The 23,089-nt window shown below is 47.6% G+C and overlaps 1 protein-coding gene across 1 annotated transcript in view; it reads left to right on the top strand.

Moving 5' to 3' along the window:
- LOC135917079 (uncharacterized) overlaps positions 1–23,089 on the top strand; it is a 93,819-nt gene that overhangs the window by 34,221 nt on the left and 36,509 nt on the right. The window contains exons 7-8 of the mRNA XM_070530178.1: positions 8,718–8,901; positions 11,668–11,961. Of these exons, the coding sequence (XP_070386279.1) occupies positions 8,718–8,901; positions 11,668–11,961 (478 nt within the window). The remainder of the gene's footprint in view (positions 1–8,717; positions 8,902–11,667; positions 11,962–23,089) is intronic.

Raw genomic sequence — 23,089 nt, 5'->3', positions numbered from 1 at the left:
GGCGACGTCCGAACGAGGCTCCCTGGACCTGCTGCAGCCTCCCACGGCAGTGCCGCGCACTCCAGGAATTGGATCCCCCTTCTTCGGCAGACCAGCACGGACGATAGTCCCCGGGGCTTCTTATCGGCACTCGGAGAAGAAGCGGTGGAGCCCGGTGTTAGGTCTAGCCAGGCAGGCCTGAGTGCAGGGTCACCAACATCATTCGGGACGCCGGCATCCGAGACGGAGTAGCTGGCCGGCCGATACCAAGGAAGCAAAACTTGCGGAATCGGCAGGAGCACTGACGGTGACCAAGAGCCCAAACACATCGGACTTGGAGTGACGTGCACCAAAAGAACCTTGTAAGAGCGTTCTTTTTTTTTGTTAGCGTGCAGCCATAGGCCAGGGTTGCCGCAGGTTCGCGCGAAACGCGCTAAGGATGCAGGTGGGCGAAAATAAGGACGTTGTTTTGGCTAAGCAAGTGTGGAGTTTTATCTTTGTCAGTTGAGTTTTGAGTTCTGTGTTTTATTTTGGGTTTGTTATTAGTAAAGTATGTTTGCTGTGCTCGCCTGCGTCTCCCGACTCCATCTCTCCCAACGTCCCCACGGCCCCGAGATCCGTGTGACACAAATTGGCGAGCCTACCAGGATAGAATCAGTACCAGGATACGTCCCAGGATAGAATCCGTACCAGAATACGTCCCAGGATAGAATCCGTACCAGGATACGTCCCAGGATAGAATCCTTACTAGGATACGTCCCAGGATAGAATCCGTCCCAGGATATTTCCAGGATTCTATTTCGGCCCTGTCACTGATCTTGCTGGTTTAGAGATGGAGTGGGAACGTTTGGCGGCGATAGCCAAAGATTTAAATATGTCGAAGGAAGAGACGATGAAGTTCTTCGAGTGTGCTCAAGAAGAAAAAGAAAAGGAACACGAACGAGCGCGCGTAGAACACGAACGAATGTGTGAAGAGCAGAAACGAGAAAAAGGAACTTTACAATTGAAGATAAGGTTAGCAGAGATGGGCATGGGCTCTCGTGAAGGCACGAGTACTCCCGGATCGGCGTCGTCCGACTCACCTGCTTCCAGGCCAAAACAGATTTGCCCTAGGAAATTAATGGCACCTTTCGATGAGTGGAGGGATGACCTAGATGCGTATTTGCATCGGTTCGAAAGAATAGCAATTGGGCAAGGCTGGGAGAGGAGCGAGTGGGCTAACGCCTTGAGTCTATGTTTGGTGGGCGAGGCTCTGAGTGTCTTTGGGCGTATTCCAGCCGAAGAGTCCTTAGACTATGACAATGTCAAGAAAACTTTATGGCAAAGATTCAGGTTGACAGCAGAAGGATTCCGAGAGCAGTTTAGGTCTTGCAAACCTGAAGATTCAGAAACAGGCAAGCAGTTCGCGTGTCGGCTCACAAATTATTTTGAGAGGTGGACAGAGCTGTCCTAAACGGACAAAACATATGAAGGGGTTCGCGACAAGGTCGTGGATGAGCAGTTTCTTGCCAGGTGTAGCAGCATGCAATTTGGCGATATTCCTTAAAGGGACACTAAAGGAAAAAATTATTTCTTTTGCATCAGTAAATTACCGTTCTACAACACCAAAAACACCACTCTTACAACCATAAGACGTTTGGTAAGGCAGAAAAAGCGCAAGAACGAAATACGGGTGGTGACGCCTACTTAAGTTCCCGCACCTGGGGGCTGTGACGTCTTGGATTTTGATGGCATCTTCTAGGACCTACTAATTATATATAGTGGTACAGATTAACTACATTGTGTTCTAAAGGAACGAAATATTAAACATGGCCAATTTCGGGAACCTTTACTCATCCAACGGGGCCCAAATGCGAAAACATACTTTGGAATCCCTGACGTCGCGCTGACGTACCGGCGCTGGGATTTCGGCACAAAATTCAAATACTGATACTTGGACCTTAGTTTTTTCATCTAATAATCAAACTATTTTTTTAAATGACTGCCTGCAGGGTTCTCAAACAATGCTTCATTAGTCTAAACTGATTTATTGTTTCGCTTTAGTGTCCCTTTAAGGAAAGAAAATTACAAACTTTCGAACAGATGGCAGAACAAACGGATCAGATCGTAGAGACACAGGGATGGAAAATTTAGGAGAGAGCGACAATGATACTTACACGACAGCAGATGGAGAGATGAAGAATCAGGGACAAATCAGTAGACGTAGGGAACCCCAGAGATGTTTTCTATGCAACCGGTTAGGTCATGTAGCGATGAACTGCCGAGTGAGAGATAATCGTCCCGAAACACTGGTGGTTTGCCAGTTGTGCCAAAAGAAAGGTCACAAGGCAGACGAATGCAGGACTAGGTCCATGGATAAGACGGCATGCTTCGTGAGGTCAAGAGAGGACGGACAGAGAGAGCAGGACATGCCTGTATTGGAAGGCGAGGTACAAGGGTGCAAAGTTACAGTCTTGAGAAACACGGGAACAAATACCTTTTTAGTGAGGAGGAGTCTAGTGCCACCAGAAAGTATGACCGGGCACCTCAAACCAGTGATCTTGGTAGATACGTCCGTTAAATATCTGCCAGAGGCACGGATTCAAATATCGACACCCTTTTTTACCGGGCTAGCCACAGCTAGATTTGTGGAGGACCCTCTTTGTATTTTGATTGTGGGAAATGTACCTGGGGTGAGGAAGACAGACGACCCAGACCCAAGTTGGAGGAGGAAAGGGAAGGACGTTGAAGAGAAAGTACACTCAGAAGCGCCAAAAGGGGAGATGAAAGAGGCAGATGTAGAAGCTGCAGTACAAAGACGAGTGAGCAATAGTAGCACCAAACCTCTGGCAACAGTGCAGGTTTCAGCCATTAAGGGACTAAATGTAACGGCTGTAGAATTTAAAAAGGTACAGATGAAGGACAAATCAATACGAAAGTGTAAGCTAAAGAGAACCGATGCGTAGGAAAAGGATTAGAACAGTAGTAGAGTTTGTAAAGAAGAGTAACCTATTATACCAGAAGTGTACGTTTAGTTCAGGGCGGGAGGTACAACAGTTGATGATCCTGCAGGAGCTGAAGGACACAGTACGGAAGATAGGGCATGGTAGTGTAACCGCAGGTCACAAAGGAGTAAAGGATACATTAGAAAGGATCACGGAAGAGTTCTTTTGGACCAGGGTGCAGAGTGACGTGAAACGGTATGTGAAAGCATGCGACTTATGCCAAAATACCGTGGCTAAGGGACGTGTAAAAAAGTATGAACAGAAGAAGGAGATAGGAAGGGGGAAGAACGAGCAGAAGGCTAGAGTTTTATTATTATTATTATTATTATTATTATTATTATTATTACTTTCCTGTTCCCTTGCTGGTACTACATTTCTGACCAATGAAGGCAAAGCTATTCGTCCTGCTCGGGCAAAGACTAAGAGGGAGCGGCGTCAGCACTACACCACGGATCAGAACGAAGGGGTTTATGCAGCTAGAATGTCCGATGGGCTGTCATCGTACGACAGAAGCCCCAAATGCAATCGAATTACGTCTGTCTGATGAAGAGTCCGTTAATTTTATGACAGAGTGTTGTGAAGCAGACTTGTACGCGCTACTTAAAACGAAAGTAGCCCGTTACAATTACAATTACTTCACTGAAAAATGTAATTGATTACAGTTACCAATTACTTGATTAAGTTACTTGAGAACCAGATAGTTCATTTTGAACAGTGTTCTAGGAATGCCCATCTTGAAATCCAGGGAATCGTTAAGACAGTAAATGAAAGTGTTGTTGCCATATTGTCCACTATCGGACATGCTATTGAAGAACCAATCAGTGAGTGCGATATCGAGACTTGCCATTGCGTCACCACGCGTAATCCAGATAAAACTAACATTATCGTGCGATTCAAGTCCCGGTCGAAGCGCAACGTGGCATTAAAGAAAGCGAGAAAAGCCCGGCTTACTAATGACAACCTAGGACTTGGCAGCTCGAATCCTATGTATATGAAGAGCTTTGTCCTACACTAAAGAGACTTCTCAGTATGGCTGTCAGGCGTAAGAAGGACTGCCAGTGGATATCCGTATGGACCTGTAATGGAAGGATTTTTGCGAGTCAGTCAAACACTTCTAGCGCCATATCCATAACTTGTGAAGACGACCTCAATAAGATAACATCGGTGTAATTAGTCCCCCTCTTTCTGCATACAGTTTCAGCTTTCAAAATGCGCTACCACGATTTCGCGTTGCCCCATAAAATTCTTCCAGGTTCTTCTTCCAGGTTCTGTTTTGCATATTAACACACGCTCTGCTCTCGCTAAGCATGACCAGATTGCCTATCTCCTAGACGAATTCTCTTTTCAGTATAGTGTTTTGATGCTTACTGAAACATGGTATTGTAACGGGTGTGCAATGCTCCATCTTAATGGATACTGCAATGATCCATCTTTATGGATACAAAAGCTTTTTTTATCAATCGCAGTAGTCGTAGGGGCAGTGGCGTCGCTATTTATGTTAAAGCTTCTAAAGAATATGAGGTAATATCATATTATACATGCATTACAAACGATTACGAAGTACTAATACTGAAACGAAACGCTGACGTCATTACCGTCGTTTATCGCCCACCAAAGGGGAATTTTGGGCACTTTATCAACTTTTTTGAAAACTTCTTGCAATTTGCTTCCACAAATAGTTTGAAACTCGTTTATGGTGGATACATTATTATAGATACCCTTGAAGCTAGCACCTGCGCTCAAGATTTAAACAACGCCGTTTCTTCCACAGGCTTTGTGAATATAATCACTACGCCGACACGCATCACTGTACTAACTTTATCGACAGTTGATTTGTTTATTACCAACGCGCAAACTAGAGTCACTGATGCAGGAACAATGGCCTCTGACATAAGTGACCAGTTCCCAATCTTCATTATTTTCTTCCCCCCCCCCCAAAGTTCATAAAGATAGTCGAAGGGACGCAGTTACAGTGCAGTATGTATCAGACGATGCTTTACTTTTATTTAGGCGTGACATCAGTGCTCAGGATTGGTCTTTTATATTCGCAATAAAAAGCGCGAACGATGCATATTCGAAGTACATTGAAATTTTTCAGCGAATATACGCTACACATTTTCCTTCTACAACTTTCAAACCGTCAAAAAGGATAAGAAAACCTTGGGTCACTCCTGCCCATATGAATGCTATTAATAAGAAAAATCGATTATTTCACACCTTTTCACGTACAAGAGCACCATCTGACTTGAAAGATTTTAAAACTTTCAGAAATAAGCTGAACGCCGAGCTTAGGTCGGCAAAGTAAGGATATTATCAGCGGTTGTTTTCTTATATAAAGAAACAGCAACCTGACGCCGCATGGAAAGTGCTAAACAGGGTTCTCGGTCGCGAAGGTAAAACGGAAACGCCCTCAAAGTTAACTCACAAGAACCATAAAATAGTCGGCCAGGCGCTTGTTGATCATTTCAACCAAGCATTTCTAGAACGCGCACTTCCAGATAGTAACCTACAGGTTATCAGACCGTCAAGCAATTGCCCTGCTGAGAGCTTTGCTCTGCATGATTTAAGCGAAGCTGAAGTTTATCGAACATTTCTAGGTCTAAAGAACAACAAGGCTTTAGATATAGGCAACCTACAAATAAAGCTCATAAAATATGTTATCGAATGCATTACACCGGCGCTCGCTCACATATTCAATCTCGCTATCCAATCAGGTCAAATTCCTGACGCACTGAAACGATCCAAGGTAACACTCATTTACAAAGGGCTTAATAAAAATGAGACAAAAAATTATAGGCCAATATCTGTGAGAACAATTTTTTCTAAAGGCTTAGAAAATATATTGTTTTCTCGACTGACTAACTTCTTTGACAAAATAAATCTTCTTTCCGACTCGCAGTTTGGTTTTAGAAAAGGACGCCCTACTAAAACAGCTTTATTAACACTTAAAGAAAGTGTGCTACAAAACATTGAAAATCAACATATAACTCTCGGTCTTTTCATAGATTAGAGTAGGGCATTCGATGCACTCAACCATAACATACTTATACTAAAACTCTCGGACTACGGGGTTCGAGGTAAGCAGCTCGAACTATTCCGTTCGTACTTAGCCAACAAGAACACAGTGTGTGTGCATTGGTAATTACCGTTCCTCTCCCCTTCATATAATATGTGGTGTGCCCCAAGGCAGTATTTTAGGTCCTCTTTTGTTTAACGTATATATAAAGTATATGGTCCGTATTGACACAAACTCAAAATTTATCATATATCCCGATGATAGCACTATCCTACTCTCCGGAACTGATGAAGCCGATCTAGCGTTAAGATGTAATCACATCCTTCAGAAGCTCCTATTTTGGTCGGATTCTAACTGCCTCAAAATTAACCTAACTAAAACCGAGGTACTTTTCTTCCATGCAAAAAAATAAAGTAATTAATTTAGACCAGGATATATACTGCGACGGGCACAGGACTGAAATAGTCAAGGAATATAAAATTCTCGGAGTAACATTTAGCTCAAATCTCACATGGGATTCGCATGTTGACAACTTATGCAAAAAACTTTCAATGACCACCGGAGCTCTATCGCGTTGCCATGTAATTCTCCCAGTGGAAGCAAAAAACCAAATATATTTTGCATTGTTTGCTTCCCATATTAATTACTGTAGTCCCGTATGGTTGACCACTACACAAAAGAATATTACGATGATTTGTTTATTACCAAAGAAAGTTGTTCACAATATCCCAAATATTGATTATTTAGCTTCCACAGAAAAGTATTTTAGGTTGTACAACCTTATAAAGATGCCAAATATGTGTGGATTTCATGTTTTGCGTTCATTCTTTGTGTCTTCACCCACTTTTAAAAACTTTGTTAACACAATAGCACTGCTTCAGCAATATACCTATGTTCGTACACGTTGTCTTGACTTTTGGATAATACCACGTTTCCGCACTTTTTACAAACTGCAGTCCTTGAAATATCCTTGAAATAAAATATTCCGTTAATCCTCAATAAATACAAAGATATACCGAAGCGCACACTAGCATTACTTCATCAGCTCTTTGTTTTTAAAAAATATCTTACCTACGACTATTGTCGTGAAGCTACATACATTAATAATTCTTTTTTTTAACAGAAGCTAAATCCTCCTGTGTCTCCTTGTATTTCACATTGTAGTGTTTTAGAATGTAATATCTTTTCCTGATGTATTATGTGTTTGTGTGTATGCATATGTGAATTCATGTATATATATGTATATATATACATGTGTTATTTTCCCCTTTCTTTCATTATATTCGACATTCTTATATATTTTTTCTTCTGTATATAAGCACTTTTTTCATTTATAGCAATATATCTAGTATGGCGTATTCTTATAATGTATTCTTATTCTGATGAACTGTTATGTTTATGTTTAGCGCTTCGACATGCACGTTGAGGTCACGCCCTGCCTTGAATATGATGTCCGGGCCTCTGTCAAGCTGCAGACAGCAGCTTTTAGCCCTGTCAACGATAAAACTTGCTTCTGAAATATAAAGAATTTGAATTTGAATCACCACCCCACGTAGGTAACTCAGGAGTTACTCGAATGCAATAGATTATTTTTACGTTACTTTCCTCCGAAACTGTTATTAACTAAGCACCGATAGATGAAAGAGAACCAGTGGGCTCGGCACTCTCAGGGAGTCCACTGCTGCTCTTCACACATTGCTTATGTTGACTGACAACTGCTTTCCAAAGAAATGTCATCGGTGTTCTGTCGTTTTTGTTGCGAAGACATCAGCAACGGCACTAAAAGCTCGCTTGGTGCGCGCGCTGGAGGGAAGCGCGGGGTTCTAACCTATACGGATCTTGCTAACATATACGGTTACTCAGCATCTGGACCCTCCGTGAAGCACAGCGCTTCACTGTTGCTGCTAATTGGAGAAGACGCCCTCGCTTGGGCTAGCGAAAAGTTGAGAAAATCGTCCGCATTTGACTTCCCAGCATTAATGCGGTCATCGCCAATCGAGACGTACCAGCACTTGCTCCATTCGCCGGCCATCATCTTGCACAGCATTGAGTTGAGAAAATAATTATTGAGCTCCAGGGCTCGCCTGTCTGAAAATCCGCGAGGATGCTTCTTGGCACGATCTCGGGCGTTCTACTGCAGTTGCCGACGAATTCAGGTTCTCAAAGCTGCGTCACCTCTTACAGCTTGCCTCGTCAACAACGTAACTAGTTGCATGTAATTTGTTCCTGAAAAAAATACTTGACTTGTAGTGAGTGTTGCCGAGCTAACAATCTAATCGCAAAATTACAATATTACCAAAAATGTTAACGGATTACATGTAATTCGTTATGTGCAAGTCTGTTGTGAACATGTAGTACATTACGCACGAGCATATGTAGAACGCCTATCTTGTTAGCTTTTCTTTGCTGTCTTTATTTTTAGATTTAGCGTTTTCATCAGGACCAGTATGTTTGAATCGCTGCGGTGTGTGTAGGCGTCTAACATGGCGAAAGGGGTAGTCTTGATTTCTTAAATATGTATTGGAGTAGCCCTCTCTAACGTCGCCTATCTTCAAATTTGTCTACAGCTATGAAACATCTACAGCAAAACCGTACGGTGCATATATCGCTAAAAAGGTAATTAAGAACTAAGCCTCCGAGATGCTAAATTCTCGCACTTTCGGCATTGCACAATGACCGATTGTTATAATGTCAAGACAACTATCACAGCTTTCGAAAACACGTTTGCTTCTTTACAGGGCGAAGGAAACCTTGATTTCTTCTCTATGTGGGAATTTGAAGGTACCGACACGACATCCTCGAGGCCTACTGTTCTTGTTACCGATCTGGAGCCTTGGATGTACTACATGGCAAGCCTCGAAGGTTGCCTTGGAAAAAACTGTAGCGCTGCAGTGAACACTACATTCAGAACACCACCAAAGCGTAAGCACACAAATCTTAAAACACACCTCAAGTGGACATATACATTGCGGAAAAGCACACATGTACGAATGTGTTATGCATGGTGCATGTATGCTAAGAAAGCTGTTTATAGTAGGAAAAAATTGGAGGACGCTTAAGCTTCGCCTTCAAGAGTGGGACGCGACAGCGTTCCCGTCGACCCGCCAAGGGGTATAAGACAATGCGCTACGGCACAGCAATCACTTACGATGCGCCCCGCATCGGACTTAGCGCCCACCTATCACGCGGTGAACGTCGAGCAACGCAGCGTTCGGCGCGACAACGAAACGTGCGCCTGAGCGAACGAAACGAACCAAAGAACTCGGTGTCTCGGAGGGGAAACGATCTGCGCCATCCAAACGTCGTGATCGGCACGGGCAGAGAGATAGATAGTAATCTAAACCGGAAGCACGGCGAAGCGTCGTCAGGGGAGAGGGAGTCCCGCGACGCGCCTGGCAGCGGTCCCAATGCGCGCGCGGCGCGCCTCCTGTCGGGGCAGCGCCGTACATTGAGAGGAGGGGGTCTTCTGTGTTTGCCGCAAGATGGCTCTGCGTGTGCGGAAAGCGCAAAAGAAATGCGGCGGAAACGCACTTCGCAACTCGTGTAATTGTGACTTCTGTACGTTACATGTTCATAATTACCGATATACACCGCAGTATAACTTTCCACGGCTGGTTTCGAAGGCAACACCGCATTCACTAGAGGCGCGTTTGCACCGCTTGGAAGCATCGAACTCGTGGCTGAGTGGTAGCGTCTCTGTCTCACACTCCGGGGACCCGGGTTCGATTCCCACCGGGCCAATCTTGGAAGTTGCTTTTTATTTATGAAGCGCCTGCCGTGATTTATCGCTCACGGTCAACGCCGCCGACGCCGACACCCGACGCCGACGACACCGGCTTTTCTGCGACACGAGCTCCTTAACGCTATCGCGTTAAAATTCCGAGAATTGTTATGAACCAGTGCATTGTAGCTAGCTACTAAGTGTCGGCTTAAGGCTGCGGGTAAAAAGACTGAAAAGAAAATGCTTGGTCAAAATGATTCCGTTAGAATCTGTCTTCAAGCCGTTTACATTGTAAACGTTCAATTGCATTTAACGCGAACGCGTGTGACAATGACAAGACAGCGACGAAGATGAAGCTGGCGTGACGATGACGGTGATGAAATGGGCGGATGGACGGCCACGCCATCTGAGAGCCTAGCGCAACGCCCCATGGCCCGTTCGCCAATCCAAGAAAACCGTGGAAAGCTCTGAAAAAGAAAAAAAAAGAAAGCATTCGCTTAAAAAGATCTGGCAGCACTTTTTTTAGAGTTTATCATCGAGTTCGCTGTCTCACAGAAAAGCCCCAGTGTACTCCATGGCCTGACGAGCAGAGTATTTCCCCCATTGGACCCAAACCAGCTATTGCATTAAATCGCCAGTGGCACGAATGTGACACTAAAGGTGGCATAATGCTACTTCTTGCGTGCCGCGATGAAAATATACGGGATGAAAGCTACAATGCGTGCCGACTACAATTTATACACTGACAGTTGTGATAATAAATGCGGCGTATCGTTTCGTACATAAGGAAAGAACCCTTTGGGGGCATGTTCCTAAAACGATACTTTCGCATGGAAGATATAACTAGGACCGTGAAAAAAAAAGGTACTATTGCTTATGTCGCTGCTTCCTACACGCTGACTGCCATTGTCCGAAGCGGTCATCCAATGTTAGATAAGCAGAATCTCGGTAACCCTAAACCACTTCAACGGAATTGCCACCTAAACGGAACAACAACCTTTAGATTTGTTAGTTTTGTATTTGGCTAACGCAAGAAAACATTCCCTATTCAGAATGAAAATGTTTGAATTTCTCTCTAAACGCAACAGAAGCAAGCTGTAAAGAATTTTTTTTAGAAAGAGGCAGGATCTGAAATCATTTTTCTTGGCGTCACCTTTCTTTTTTTGTATTCACAAAGCCCTTCTTAAAAAGGGTGGCAAAGACTCAAAGAGGCACAAATCTGACAGATGTTTAATGCACGTCCTGTACTACGTGGAACTCCTCGTAACGCCACCACTCGCCTCATAGGCGACCGAAATAAGGACAACCGAAATTTTTCGGACGCCTCATAGCGCACGGCTCGACAATTTGGACTGTGTCTGCACCAGCACTTGTTATTCTGCCGCAGACAAGAGCAGTAAGAGCCATGCTTTTGCTTTGTCATGGCGCCAGCGCTTCCTCGAAAGTCTCGTCAATCCAGCAGCCGCCGCCGACGACCAGAACACGAGACAGATTGGCTGCTGCATTTTATTCCTTACGCTTAACACATCTAACAGTGGTACGAGGGTGCATGTCATATAGTGGTACACCTCTGCACATTTCTCTCATAAACGGCACTCCCGCTAATCGGAAAACATTTGCCTGGTCCGTCGAGGTACCGTTTGACGAGGGTCTACTGTATTTTATTCAATGCCAGTTTATGCACTCCTTTAATTGCCGGAATGTGGACAAACGAATTCGACGACGTGCATCTGTCACTTGCCTCTTTCCCTCCCGCTACCCTTCAGCTTAACCCGAAGGGATCTGCTGGTGAACGCCAAGTGCCGCCAAATGTAACTGCATGATAACGCGCTAACACAGAGCGAACCCTACATGCTGGGACCTAGGGTGGTAAACAACTGACATTGTGTTTTGCACAGAGCAGAGTATTCAAAATAATTTTCTTTTTTGCCTCCCCTCTCTCTCTCTCTCCCTTCCACCCTTCAAAGTCCTACCAAAGCCCGTTCTAGTCAGAGCTGTGTCTACAAGCAACAGCTCGTTCGAGCTCGCCTGGTCCTTCGAGAAAGACGATGTTCGCCTCTACAACGGCTTCCGTGTGCGCTACTGTCGCACGAGCGCTGCCTCGTGTCTCCAGGTTTACACAGAGAAGCAAGAACTGACTGTGCGCGGGCTCGATTCGGGCACGACTTACGATGTTGACGTGCGCGCACAGTTCACAATCACTGGCGGACGGCTGATGATCGGGTCACCTGCTTCGGCGTCCGTGACTACGTGGAAAGACCGTAAGTGCTACGTTCGCCTTCTCTATGCAGACCGGTCAGTGTTGTTGTGCGACGCCTGCGTGAGCCTCCTCCTTCGGATTAGCCCACAGCGATAGTAACGCCCGTGGCTCACGAGCGCTTGTGCAGACGCCATTTTTTCTATTGCGAGTGCCGTTTCATCCTTGCAGTGATCGCGAGAAGGAAAGCAGCGAGTCGTCTGCACACGACGCACCATCCTCGGCACTGGCCACTCCTGGATTTCATGCTGGAGAACAGAAGCCCCTATTTTTTTTATTTATGCCGTAGGCCATACTAGTGCCAGTAAATAAAAGAAAAAAAAAGGAGAGAGAGGGAAGAAGAAGTAAGCAGCCAGTACCTAAAGGTCCGCCTCGGGTTACACAAAACATTTTGACGAAGTGTGAGAGGTTCAGAATGTGTCATTAAGTAATCGCTACATAGTGACTTTCCGTACAGAAGCCATAAAGTCCCGTTTGGAAGAAAACAAGAGCGTAAAAAAGCACAGGCACAGGCAGCCGAGTAAACTTTAATTTTACTTTTTTTTATGTTCATGGAAACATATGCCTTTCACCTAGCTTTGAAGATCACTCACTGAAATGTTAAAATGCTGATCGCAATTTCACACGCCGACCAGAGAAGAAAAGTATAGAAGTAGTGCACCTCACCGGCACTAGCCTATTAGTGCGTGCTGAAAACTTGAAGCATAACGCATAAGCTACGGAATCAGCTCGCGCAGCGAGTGGTTGAAAGCAAAAAAAAAAAAAAAATGGTTCCAAGGCACATTTTGGCATCCATGTGAAGTGAAGCTTTTGTGAAGTAGTTAAGCATATGGCATAAACTGGCCCGTTTCATTCGTGTGTCTTTGGCGTAAAAGAAACAGGTGCACGCGCGTGTGTTGTCACGCACCCGTGCTATGCGCAATGTCACAAACTTCCATGTATTGCCTCGTAAAAAAAAAATGTTGGGTTTTACGTACCAAAGCGTGCTAAGATTATCAGGCACGCCCTAGTGGGGAACTCGGGACTAACTTCGACCACCTGGGGTTCTTGCACAGTGCACCCCAATGCGCGGTACACGGCCGTTTTTTTTTTTTTTCGTCCCCCGCATCGAAATGCGGCTTTCGCAGGCCGGGATTTATATCCCGCGGCATCGGGCTGAGCAGCGCAACACTATAGCCGCTACACCACCACGGCGGGTCGTGTATTACCTCGTATTTCTCTCTTTTCTTTTTTTTCTTACGTGTGTTAAATGTGCGGCCGCTTCTCGGACAATTCCCAATTGTACGTATGTGCCATAGTGCAGGGTGATGAGTAAAACGAGAACAAGGTAAGGCGTTTTGCTCACCGTCTTGAATTTCCATCTCCCGCATTCCCCGTGTTTTCCCTGGATAGTGCAGGGTTACAAATTTTAAATTTTATAGCAAAATTCTTGTCCTTGAGCTGAATTATTCGAAGAGGCGAACATTACTAACACGAGAAATCTAAACACATATTCACCTAATTAAGGAAAATTCACTAATCATGGTCTTAATTATATTATCTCACAGCCCATATTGCAACTTGGCAATTCTATCCGGTGAGCTTGCAAGACGTATCCACTTGAAATGAATTTCGCAGATGGCATCGCTTTCGAGATATTATTTCCCAATGTGTGGAACGAGATACATGGGCGGCTGCAGTTACTTTTGCGCTCTAAGGGATAAAAGAGCGTTTTGTTTTAAAAAAAAGTCAGTCGAACAACAGTGCATTTTTAGGGCTAGTTTGATGGGGCATATCTCCAAGCTGGCGTCACTCTGGAAATTTATTCCAAGTGGATAGGTCTTGCAAACTGCCCGGCTACAATCCCTTAATTGCAATACGTGCGGTAAAGAAATTCATTCAAAAGATAATTAATATAACTTTGTTAATTAGTTGAATATGTGTTTCGATTTCTCGTGCAAGTGCTGCCCTCCTCTCTGATTAATCCCGCTCAAGTACTAGCATTATCTTATCTACAACAGCTTATGTTTCCTGAATTTCACAAAACTCAAAAATGATCACTCTGTATAAAAATAATCGTCATGAACACGCGGCTATAAACTGAAAGCGCTATAGTTCACATTGGCACGATAGATGTATACGTGAAAGAGAAGCTTAATGTTTCGAACATGGTGCTGCTGGGCTGGCAGACCGAGGTTGGGCAAGGTAACAGCACCCAGCCAGCAGCCAATGGTAAGGAAACTCCGCCAGGGTCCGCAAAGCAAAACAACGCTTTAAAACTAGGAGGACGCTTAAGCTTCGCCTTTAAGAGTGGAACGCCCGATAGCATTCAAAGGTCCCTGACTGCTTCTCACGCTTCCCGTCAACTGGAGATTATGTAACCGTAATGTTTACCTCGAAACGGTCGCTGCGAATGCTATGCACGAAGACGGGCTTTGTGGTAGAAAAAAAAATTATGTAGATTCCACACATTGTGGTAATCGATGTAAGCGAAGCTTTCCGTGCTGGATGCTTTGATTCACGATAATTTAGTGGTGATGTTGATGGCTAAAGCTTAATTTCGTCACCACTTAGGCTAACACGATGGTGGTGAGTTGATGTTAAACGTTACCTTGCGTGCACCACTGCTGTTTGTCTGCGCAGTACACAAAACACACAGGGAGAGGTGTTTGCTTGAGGCGTTGTTGTGCGCCATATTTCATAACCTCTGAGAGGGTTGAGCGTTGTCATTTCATCACATGGCACATCGCATTGCGGCAGAAATATTAAACTTGAATTGCATTAGAGGGCTTTACATTCCAAAACCACACTTATTAGGTTTTGAGGTTTTTTGATTATGAGGCAAGCTGTAGTGACGGCCACCGGATTAATTTTGACGCCGTGACGTTCTGTAACGTGTCCCAAAATCTAAGTGCACGTGCGTTGTCTATTTCGCCCCCGTCGAAATGCGGCTGCCGTGATTGGAATAAAATCCACGACCTCTAGCAATGCCATGGTATGGTAAAACTTTAATAACTAAAGTCCTGCAGATCGTGAGTCTTCACGAAGCGGGCCGCTCCCACGTGGGAACCGGAAGGCCGTGCCTTTCGGCCGCATCGTGGGCCTGCTGGACAGCCCAGAGCGCTATAGCCGCAAAGCTAACTCCGCGGCCACACAACTGTTGATTTGACGGTCGACCGCTTCCGTAGTGTCTCCCGGACCCTGCGGTGCGCTTTAATGAATGCGGCTCTGCTTCTGCAAGCCCTGCGTAAGTCGCCCGCTTGACATATTTGCATGGCGTTTATTTTTCAAAAATAGCAGCAACGTACTGCACCGTAACTTGAACTTAAGCTTATCCGGTTTCCCCGCTACCGCTGTCGTATAGTAGTGGGGTTTCCTTGCCTTCTCACGTCACCTCCCCCCTCTCTTACATCGGCACTGCCTCTTCTTCCTCTCCTTCTTATCCTCTCGACAGTTCTATCTGCGTCCCCTCTGACCTCGCACGCTAGTAGAAAGGGAAGCGCTGCAGTTTCTGCAATGCTAATGAGTGGAGCCACGGATAATTACAGCCATCAAGCGGCTAACGTGGCGACGGCCAGGGAGCTCCAGAGGGCATTGTGCACATTCGACGTGGTGCGCTGAAAACGAGTTTCTCCCGTCGCCTTTCGTCTCCTCGACCTATAATCTGTATACACGCTCTGAACCGTCCCCAGACGAGCGTGCGCGACGGCAGCAGCCCGCAGCAGCAGTGGGAAAGTCCAAGGCAGAAGCAAAGAAAGCTTCGCTTTAAAAAAACACGGCCTCTTGCGGGGGCCGCGATGCTGCAGAGGCGAATGCCAGCTGGAAGAAACGGAGCTGGAGCAAGGAACCGGAGGCGCCGCTCCGTGGCCCCGAGACACCCACGCTTCGTCGTGCGCAAATGGGGGGCGTGAATCGTAGAAGCGCTGGAAAAGGAAGGACTTTCTTTGAGTTTTCGCGTAATAGAATTATGTTTTTTCGTATTGTCAAATTACAAGCCGAGAGCTATCATGTCGATAGGTTGTGTTTCTGTCGTAGTTTACGATTTTTCCGTGTATTTTAGCTTGAGAAATTAGTTAGTTCAGTCAATTCCTTGCATCGCATGGATGGCCTGGGAATGGGTGGTTCGAAAATCACCTTTTTTTTCCTGTAAACACGTACGACGCCGGACGCCGACGCGGCATACCGGACGCCGAGACAGGATTTTCGGCGACACAGGCTTAGCGCTATCGCGTTAACAGGTCAACCAATCCCGAAGAGACAGGAAGAAAAAAGGTGGTCCGCATTGGAGAGCAAATGCCGGTAGCCGGTGTTAGAGCTGAGATGAAATAGAAGCAGTGGCGTTACGCAAGCCAATTATTGGGGATTCCGGCCGTGGCGGCCGCATTTCGTTGTGGGCGAAATGCAAAAACAAAAAAAAACCAAAAAACTATGTCCCGTGCATTGAGGGCACGTCAAAGAAACCTGGGTGGTCAAAGTCTTCCGGACTACCCCACTATGGCGTGTCTCATAATCACATCGTGGTTTCGGCACGTAAAACCCTAGGATTGCATTATTAGAATGGAACAGAAATGCAGTTAAAGACGGCAGTAGAATAGGTGGCCTGATGAGATGAAGAAATAAGCCGGTACCGATGGTAGTCGGGGGCTCACGCAAGGACAGGGATTATTGGAGATCGCTGGGGGAGACCTTAATCGGGCAAGTAGACATATATCGATGTTCACGATGACGACCAGACAGCCACCATGTATAAGGCACTTTTTTTTCAGTGCACGCTTGAAGGGCGTTTGCACAGTACAGTGGTGCCTCAAAACGTTCTTCTAATGAATCTACAAAGGTAACAGTTGGCCACGATAGACATTAAAAGGGCGTTTGCCCCTCCCCCCCCCCAAAAAAAAAAAGAAAACGCCAGCATATATTATTTGAAATTATTATATATTATTATGGTGTCTATTCATCTTTATCCCCCATTGATATCCACTTACACGGCAAAAGATTGGTCCCCGATGCACGTGAGCACAACGTTAACCGCGAAGCTAACTCCGCTATTTCATCCCTGTTTGCAAAGCGTTTACCAACGCACTTTTTCTTTCGAGCCATTTTGCCACTTCGAGTTCGCTGTAAACTTATTGAAGATTCATCTTTTCTTACGAAGTAATGTAAAGACGCACATATCTATTTAATACGCGAATCGCTTAATTACCAAGCCGCTCAACGTATTGAGCTACATTTAAAGTGATCAACCGATAATAGCAAATACAATGATATATGCATATTATTACACCGAACACTTCCTATATAACGTCAGACAGCTCGGGTGGACCCACTAAATTCGCTTTTTTTATTTTTAGATGTGTGTCGCACTTATTTGGCAGGTTTCGCGAACAATGCCTTGGACATGCCTACGGGCACTTCTTGACACAGCCACTTTAGGCCAAGTTCTGCACAACCACGTCAGTGCAATGAATCACCCGCACTCAAGTGGGCCCGACTGCACCACGTAACACCCGCCGTGGTTGCTTAGTGGCTACGGTGTTGGGCTGCTAAGCCCGAGGTCGCGGTATCGAACCCCGGCCATGGCGGCTGCATTTAGATGGCGGTAAAATGCGAAAACACCCGTGTGCTTAGATTTAGGTACACGTTAAAGAACCCCAGGTGGTCCAAATTTCCGGGGCCCCCCACTACGGCGTGCCTCATAATCAGATCGTGGTTAGATCGTAATATGCGCTGCTCGTTGGCCTTCGCCTTGTGCATGTGGAATGACAGTGGCGGAAAATGCTTTTTGTAACGAAAGACAACTTGTACGAGCATTTAGTAACACAGTATGTGATTTTAAGTTTGGCTTTTTTTTTCCTTTGTTGTTATCGTGCGCTGCGCCGAATGGCCGATAACGGCGGCGCCGCGGTGTCTGAGCCAATAACAAATATTTAATGGGCCCTTAGAGTGCACTATACCCAACCCTAGCTTTCTAAAGCCGCGTGGCGGCTGAAATGCGCCATACGACCATCTATTTCTTATACTACGTGCGGGCTCTATACCACGTGCAGGCTATATGTGTGCAGGGCCCTATGAGGTAAAACTATTCCAATATGTTTTTATTCCGATCTCCTGACGTCAAATTGGCGTAACCGCCGACGGAAGCATCGGGTGGTGACCCGCAGGGTTGTCTGAACAGACCAACCTAACGCTGTCCTCGTTTATAGGAGGTCACATTTGTTTGCTCGAAAAACGCATAATACCGCCTACACTGAGCGGCTTGTTTGATCTTGTAGCGGCAGCAGCATCGGCGTCGCACGAGAGTTGACGCAAACGCTCGCGTCTACACGAGGCTCGAGCGGCTGGCGCGTTCCGGCGCGAGCTAGCGTTCCGAAGATCATTAAAAAAAATGCTACGCTAAGCGACGGAGTGTTGGTTTTTCCTCTCCTGCGAGAGCCCGATACTTTGACGGTCTACGTGGTCGCTCGTCGCCACAGTTTGGTGACCCCGGACGTGATATTGCCATACGCTCCTGTGGTAGAGACGACCATGGACCAGACTGACGCTACGAGAGCTCAAGGCCAGAACCCTTCCGAGGAACGTGGTGAGCCCTCCTGTTCCGCCATCGCTGTTCGCCTCCCACAGTACTGGGACCAGCATACTTCGGCGTGGTTTCTTCAGGCCGAAGCGCAATTTCAAGTCGCTGGTATCCGCTCTCAAGCCTCGAAGTTCCATTACGCCGTCGCAGCGCTCTCGCCCGCCGCCATTGACGAGGTAGCAGATTTGTTGAACTCCCCATTGTCTGCCGCCGCCTATGACGATCTCAAGGCAGCACTGCTACAGCGCACAGCAGCTTCACAGCGTTCTCGCATCCAGCAGCTTCTGTCCGCTGAAGAACTCGGCGACCGACGCCCTAGTCAACTTCTTCGCCGAATGAGCCAGCTGCTCGGAAACAACGCGAGATCCATCGACGACACGCTGTTGCGCGAACTGTTTTTGCAACGACTCCCGGCTAACGTGCAGATGGTCCTGGCGACAGCCTCTACCATGGACCTTACCGGACTTGCCGCTTTGGCCGACAAAGTCATGGAAGTAGCCACCCCAACCATCGCAGCCACGTCACCGTCTCCGGGTGACAATACAACCGCTCTGCAAACTCTTCCCTGCTCTTCCGCAGTGCACTCTCCGCTCGACTCCTTGTGTGAGCGCCTGGAACGCATCATCAGTGGAGCGGAGCATCGCCGCACGTCTCGTCGCCCACGCAGCCGTAGTTCCAGCAGATCAAGACGCACGGGCACTCGCAATGAAGCCTCAACTACAACGCCTGGCGTTTGCTACTACCACCGCCGTTTTGGAAACGACGCTCGTCACTGTCGGCGTCCCTGCGCTTGGCAGGGAAACAGGCCGGCCGACCTCTAACGGCGACGAGTGGTCCGGCCCAGCACACAAGTCGCCTTTTCTACGTGATGGACAGAGTTACGGGACAACGATTCTTAGTCGATACAGGTGCTGACGTCAGCATTCTCCCCGCCCAGCGCTCCGACCGAAAAGCGACTCCTGTGTCGTTTTTGCAAGCCGTCAACGGCACCAGGATTCCAGTTTTCTCGTCACGCTCCGTCATGCTAAACCTTGGCCTTCGACGAGCGTTCCGCTGGATCTTCCTGGTTGCAGACGTCCGTCATGCATTCATTGGAGCAGACTTCTTGCATAACTTCGGACTCCTTGTCGACATCCAACGACGCCGTCTCATCGACTCCGTGACCCAGCTATCCGTTCCCGGCGTCCCATCATCAGGCACATCGCCCATAGCGCCTATTTCTGCCATGTTGGACGAACCTTTCGCCGCACTCCTACGCGAGTTTCCCACTTTGACACGCCTACCGGACTGGACGCAACCGGTGCAACATGACGTGTGCCATCACATCGTCACCTCCGGCCCACCGGTCTACTTCCGACCCCGGCGTTTGTCCCCGGAGAAACTCAAGATCGCTCGCGTGGAGTTCAAACACATGCTGCAACTTGGCATCATCCGCCCTTCTTCCAGTAACTGGGCATCACCACTTCACATGGTGCCTAAGAAGACGGGCGACTGGCGCCCCTGCGGCGATTACCGGGCACTAAACAACGTCACAGTTCCTGATCGCTACCCTCTACCGAACATTCAGGACTTCACGGTAGCGTTGCACGGTGCGACGATCTTTTCTAAGATCGATCTCGTTCGCGCCTACCATCAACTACCGGTCGCTGAAGAAGACATTCCCAAGACCGCCATCACCACGCCCTTCGGTCTTTTCGAATTTCTCCGCATGCCTTTCGGTTTACGGAACGCGGGCCAATCCTTTCAGCGTTTCATCGATTCCGTCACCCGAGGTCTGCCTTTCGTTTTTGCATACATTGACGACCTCCTCGTGGCAAGCTCTTCGGCCGAAGAACATCTTCACCACTTGCGGTTGTTGTTTTCACGCCTTGCCAGTAAAGGAATTGTCATCAACGCCGCCAAGAGTGAATTCGGTCAAACCGAACTCGAGTTCCTCGGTCATATCGTCGACGCTAACGGCATTCGACCTCTGCCGTCCAAGATTCGCGTCATCGAAAACTTTCCCCGACCGACCACACTCACCAAGCTTCGCCAATTTCTCGGATTTGTCAATTTCTACCGCCGATTCATTCCCGAGTGCGCACGACTTATGGCTCCGCTAGACGCTCTCCTGGTAAACAAACGCAAACAAGTGCTTCAGTGGACTGAAGAGGCCGCAGACGCTTTTACAAGAGTCAAGTCTGCCCTCGCCGACGCCACGCTGCTTAGACACCCAAAGCCAGACGCACCCACTGCCATCATGACCGACGCTTCAAATACCGCCGTTGGTGCCGTTCTGCAGCAATTCATCGACAATGAGTGGCATCCACTCGCTTTTTTCTCCAAGAAACTGAAGCCTGCGCAGTCCCGCTACAGCGTTTTCGGCCGTGAATTACTCGCTGTTTACCTGTCTATCAAGCATTTTCGCCATTTCCTCGAAGGCCGTGCATTCACTGTCTTGACTGACCACAAGCCCCTTGTGCACGCAACAAATCGTTCGGCGTCCTGTTACTCGCCCCGCGAGATTCGACAGCTTTCCTACATCTCCGAGTTTACAACAACGTTCCGCCACATCAAGGGCACCGACAACATTCCAGCTGACGTTCTGAGTCGTGTCAATGTCGTTTCCACGTTGACATCGGAACCTTTCATCATCGAGGCCGACTTACTCGTCAGTCAACAGCGTGACGACACTGAACTTCGTACCCTCCGGAATTCGTCAACGTCCCTGAAATTGGAAGACGTCGTTGTGACTCCAGATGGTACGTCCATCGTCTGCGACACTTCTAACGACACACCTAGACCATACATTCCGGCATCCCTTCGCAGACGCCTATTCGAAACCGTGCACAACCTGTCGCACCCTGGCATACGCGCGACACAGAAGCTTCTTTCCAGTCGTTTCGTTTGGCCTCGGCTAAACGCGCAAGTTCGCGATTGGGTTCGCTGCTGTTTGTCATGTCAACGTTCGAAGATCCAGCGTCACCCCATTCCGCCTGCCAAGTCTTTTCTTCCACCGGATGCTCGTTTTGACACCGTACACCTGGACCTCGTCGGCCCTCTTCCACCTTCGAAAGGATACTGCTACATACTGACATGCATCGACCGTTACACACGGTGGCCAGAAGCTACACCTATATCTGATATCTCAGCGCCCACTGTTGCAGCAGCGTTCGTGTCTACGTGGATAGCAAGGTTCGGCTGCCCATCCACAATAATCACAGATCGCGGTCGACAGTTTGACTCAGCGCTCTTCAACGAGCTACTCAAACTACTCGGAACGACACGTTTTCGCACAACTGCTTACCACCCGCAGTCCAACGGACTAGTTGAACGTTTTCACCGGCATCTCAAGGCCTCCCTTATGGCACATGAATCGCCGGAGAAGTGGGTCCTGCATTTGCCTCTCGTCTTACTTGGCATTAGAGCCGCACTCAAGAGCGACCTAGGTTGCTCCTGTGCTGAGGTAGTCTACGGCACCCACCTACGCCTTCCGTGCGATTTCTTTGTCGCCACCCCCCAAACGCCTCTGCCATCACCTGCCGACTACGTAGCCGAACTGCAAGCTTTCTTCAGCCAGATGCGCCCCGTGCCTACACGTTCACAAGAAGCAAGGTCCCCGTACGTTTCTCCCGCACTCAGCTCTGCTACCCACGTTTTCGTGCGTAACTGTGCCGTGCGGAAGCCTCTACAACCACACTACTCCGGGCCATATTGTGTTCTAGAGCGTCGTCCGACTACGTTTGTTGTGAATGTCAACGGCCGATCAGACACAATTGCCCTGGAACGTCTCAAACCCGCCTACATCGAAGCACCCGCGCCATCAGCTCCACCTGTATGCGACGCGACCCTGCTGCATCCTTCGTCGCCGCCTGCGCACGTGACACCCAAAACCAACGCGAAGACACGCCGCGTCACGTGGACTTTCCATCGTTCGTCGAACTTTCCTCCTCTCTAGGGGGGGAGCCCTCTGTAGCGGCAGCAGCATCGGCGTCGCACGAGAGTTGACGCAAACGCTCGCGTCTACACGAGGCTCGAGCGGCTGGCGCGTTCCGGCGCGAGCTAGCGTTCCGAAGATCATTAAAAAAAATGCTACGCTAAGCGACGGAGTGTTGGTTTTTCCTCTCCTGCGAGAGCCCGATACTTTGACGGTCTACGTGGTCGCTCGTCGCCACAATCTAATTGGCTGACGAGAGGCGAGGAGCACGCTCAAGTAGAGAGGGACTCGATGGGGCCGAGCCAGTGCACTAAAAATTGATAACCGGATGGAGAGGGTGGTGCCGGCGTCTGCGATTGGTCCGCTTTCCCTTACTGAGCTTGCGGTGGCTGTTCGAAAATCACGGCGGCATGCAACGAAAGCTTAAGAATGCCGCTAAAACTGATTCTCAGCTAAGAAGACTTGTCAAAACGAGGATCTAGACGTGCTGAAAGTGCTCGAAAACATTACACGGCCACGGAAAAAGTTTTATTTATTACACGTACATAAACCGATGCTCTCCGGCAGGTGCGAGTAGCCAGTGCCTGATCGATCAGCGGCTGCCATCTTTTATTCCTTTCGGAAGGGGGCAGCCGGCGCCTATTCAGAAGAAAAAAATTCAGTTTT

Source organism: Dermacentor albipictus, unplaced genomic scaffold, assembly GCF_038994185.2.
Source record: "Dermacentor albipictus isolate Rhodes 1998 colony unplaced genomic scaffold, USDA_Dalb.pri_finalv2 scaffold_60, whole genome shotgun sequence".
Taxonomy (NCBI): domain Eukaryota; kingdom Metazoa; phylum Arthropoda; class Arachnida; order Ixodida; family Ixodidae; genus Dermacentor; species Dermacentor albipictus.
Note: the sequence above shows the minus strand (reverse complement) of the source record. Positions and strands in the feature narration are given on the sequence as shown.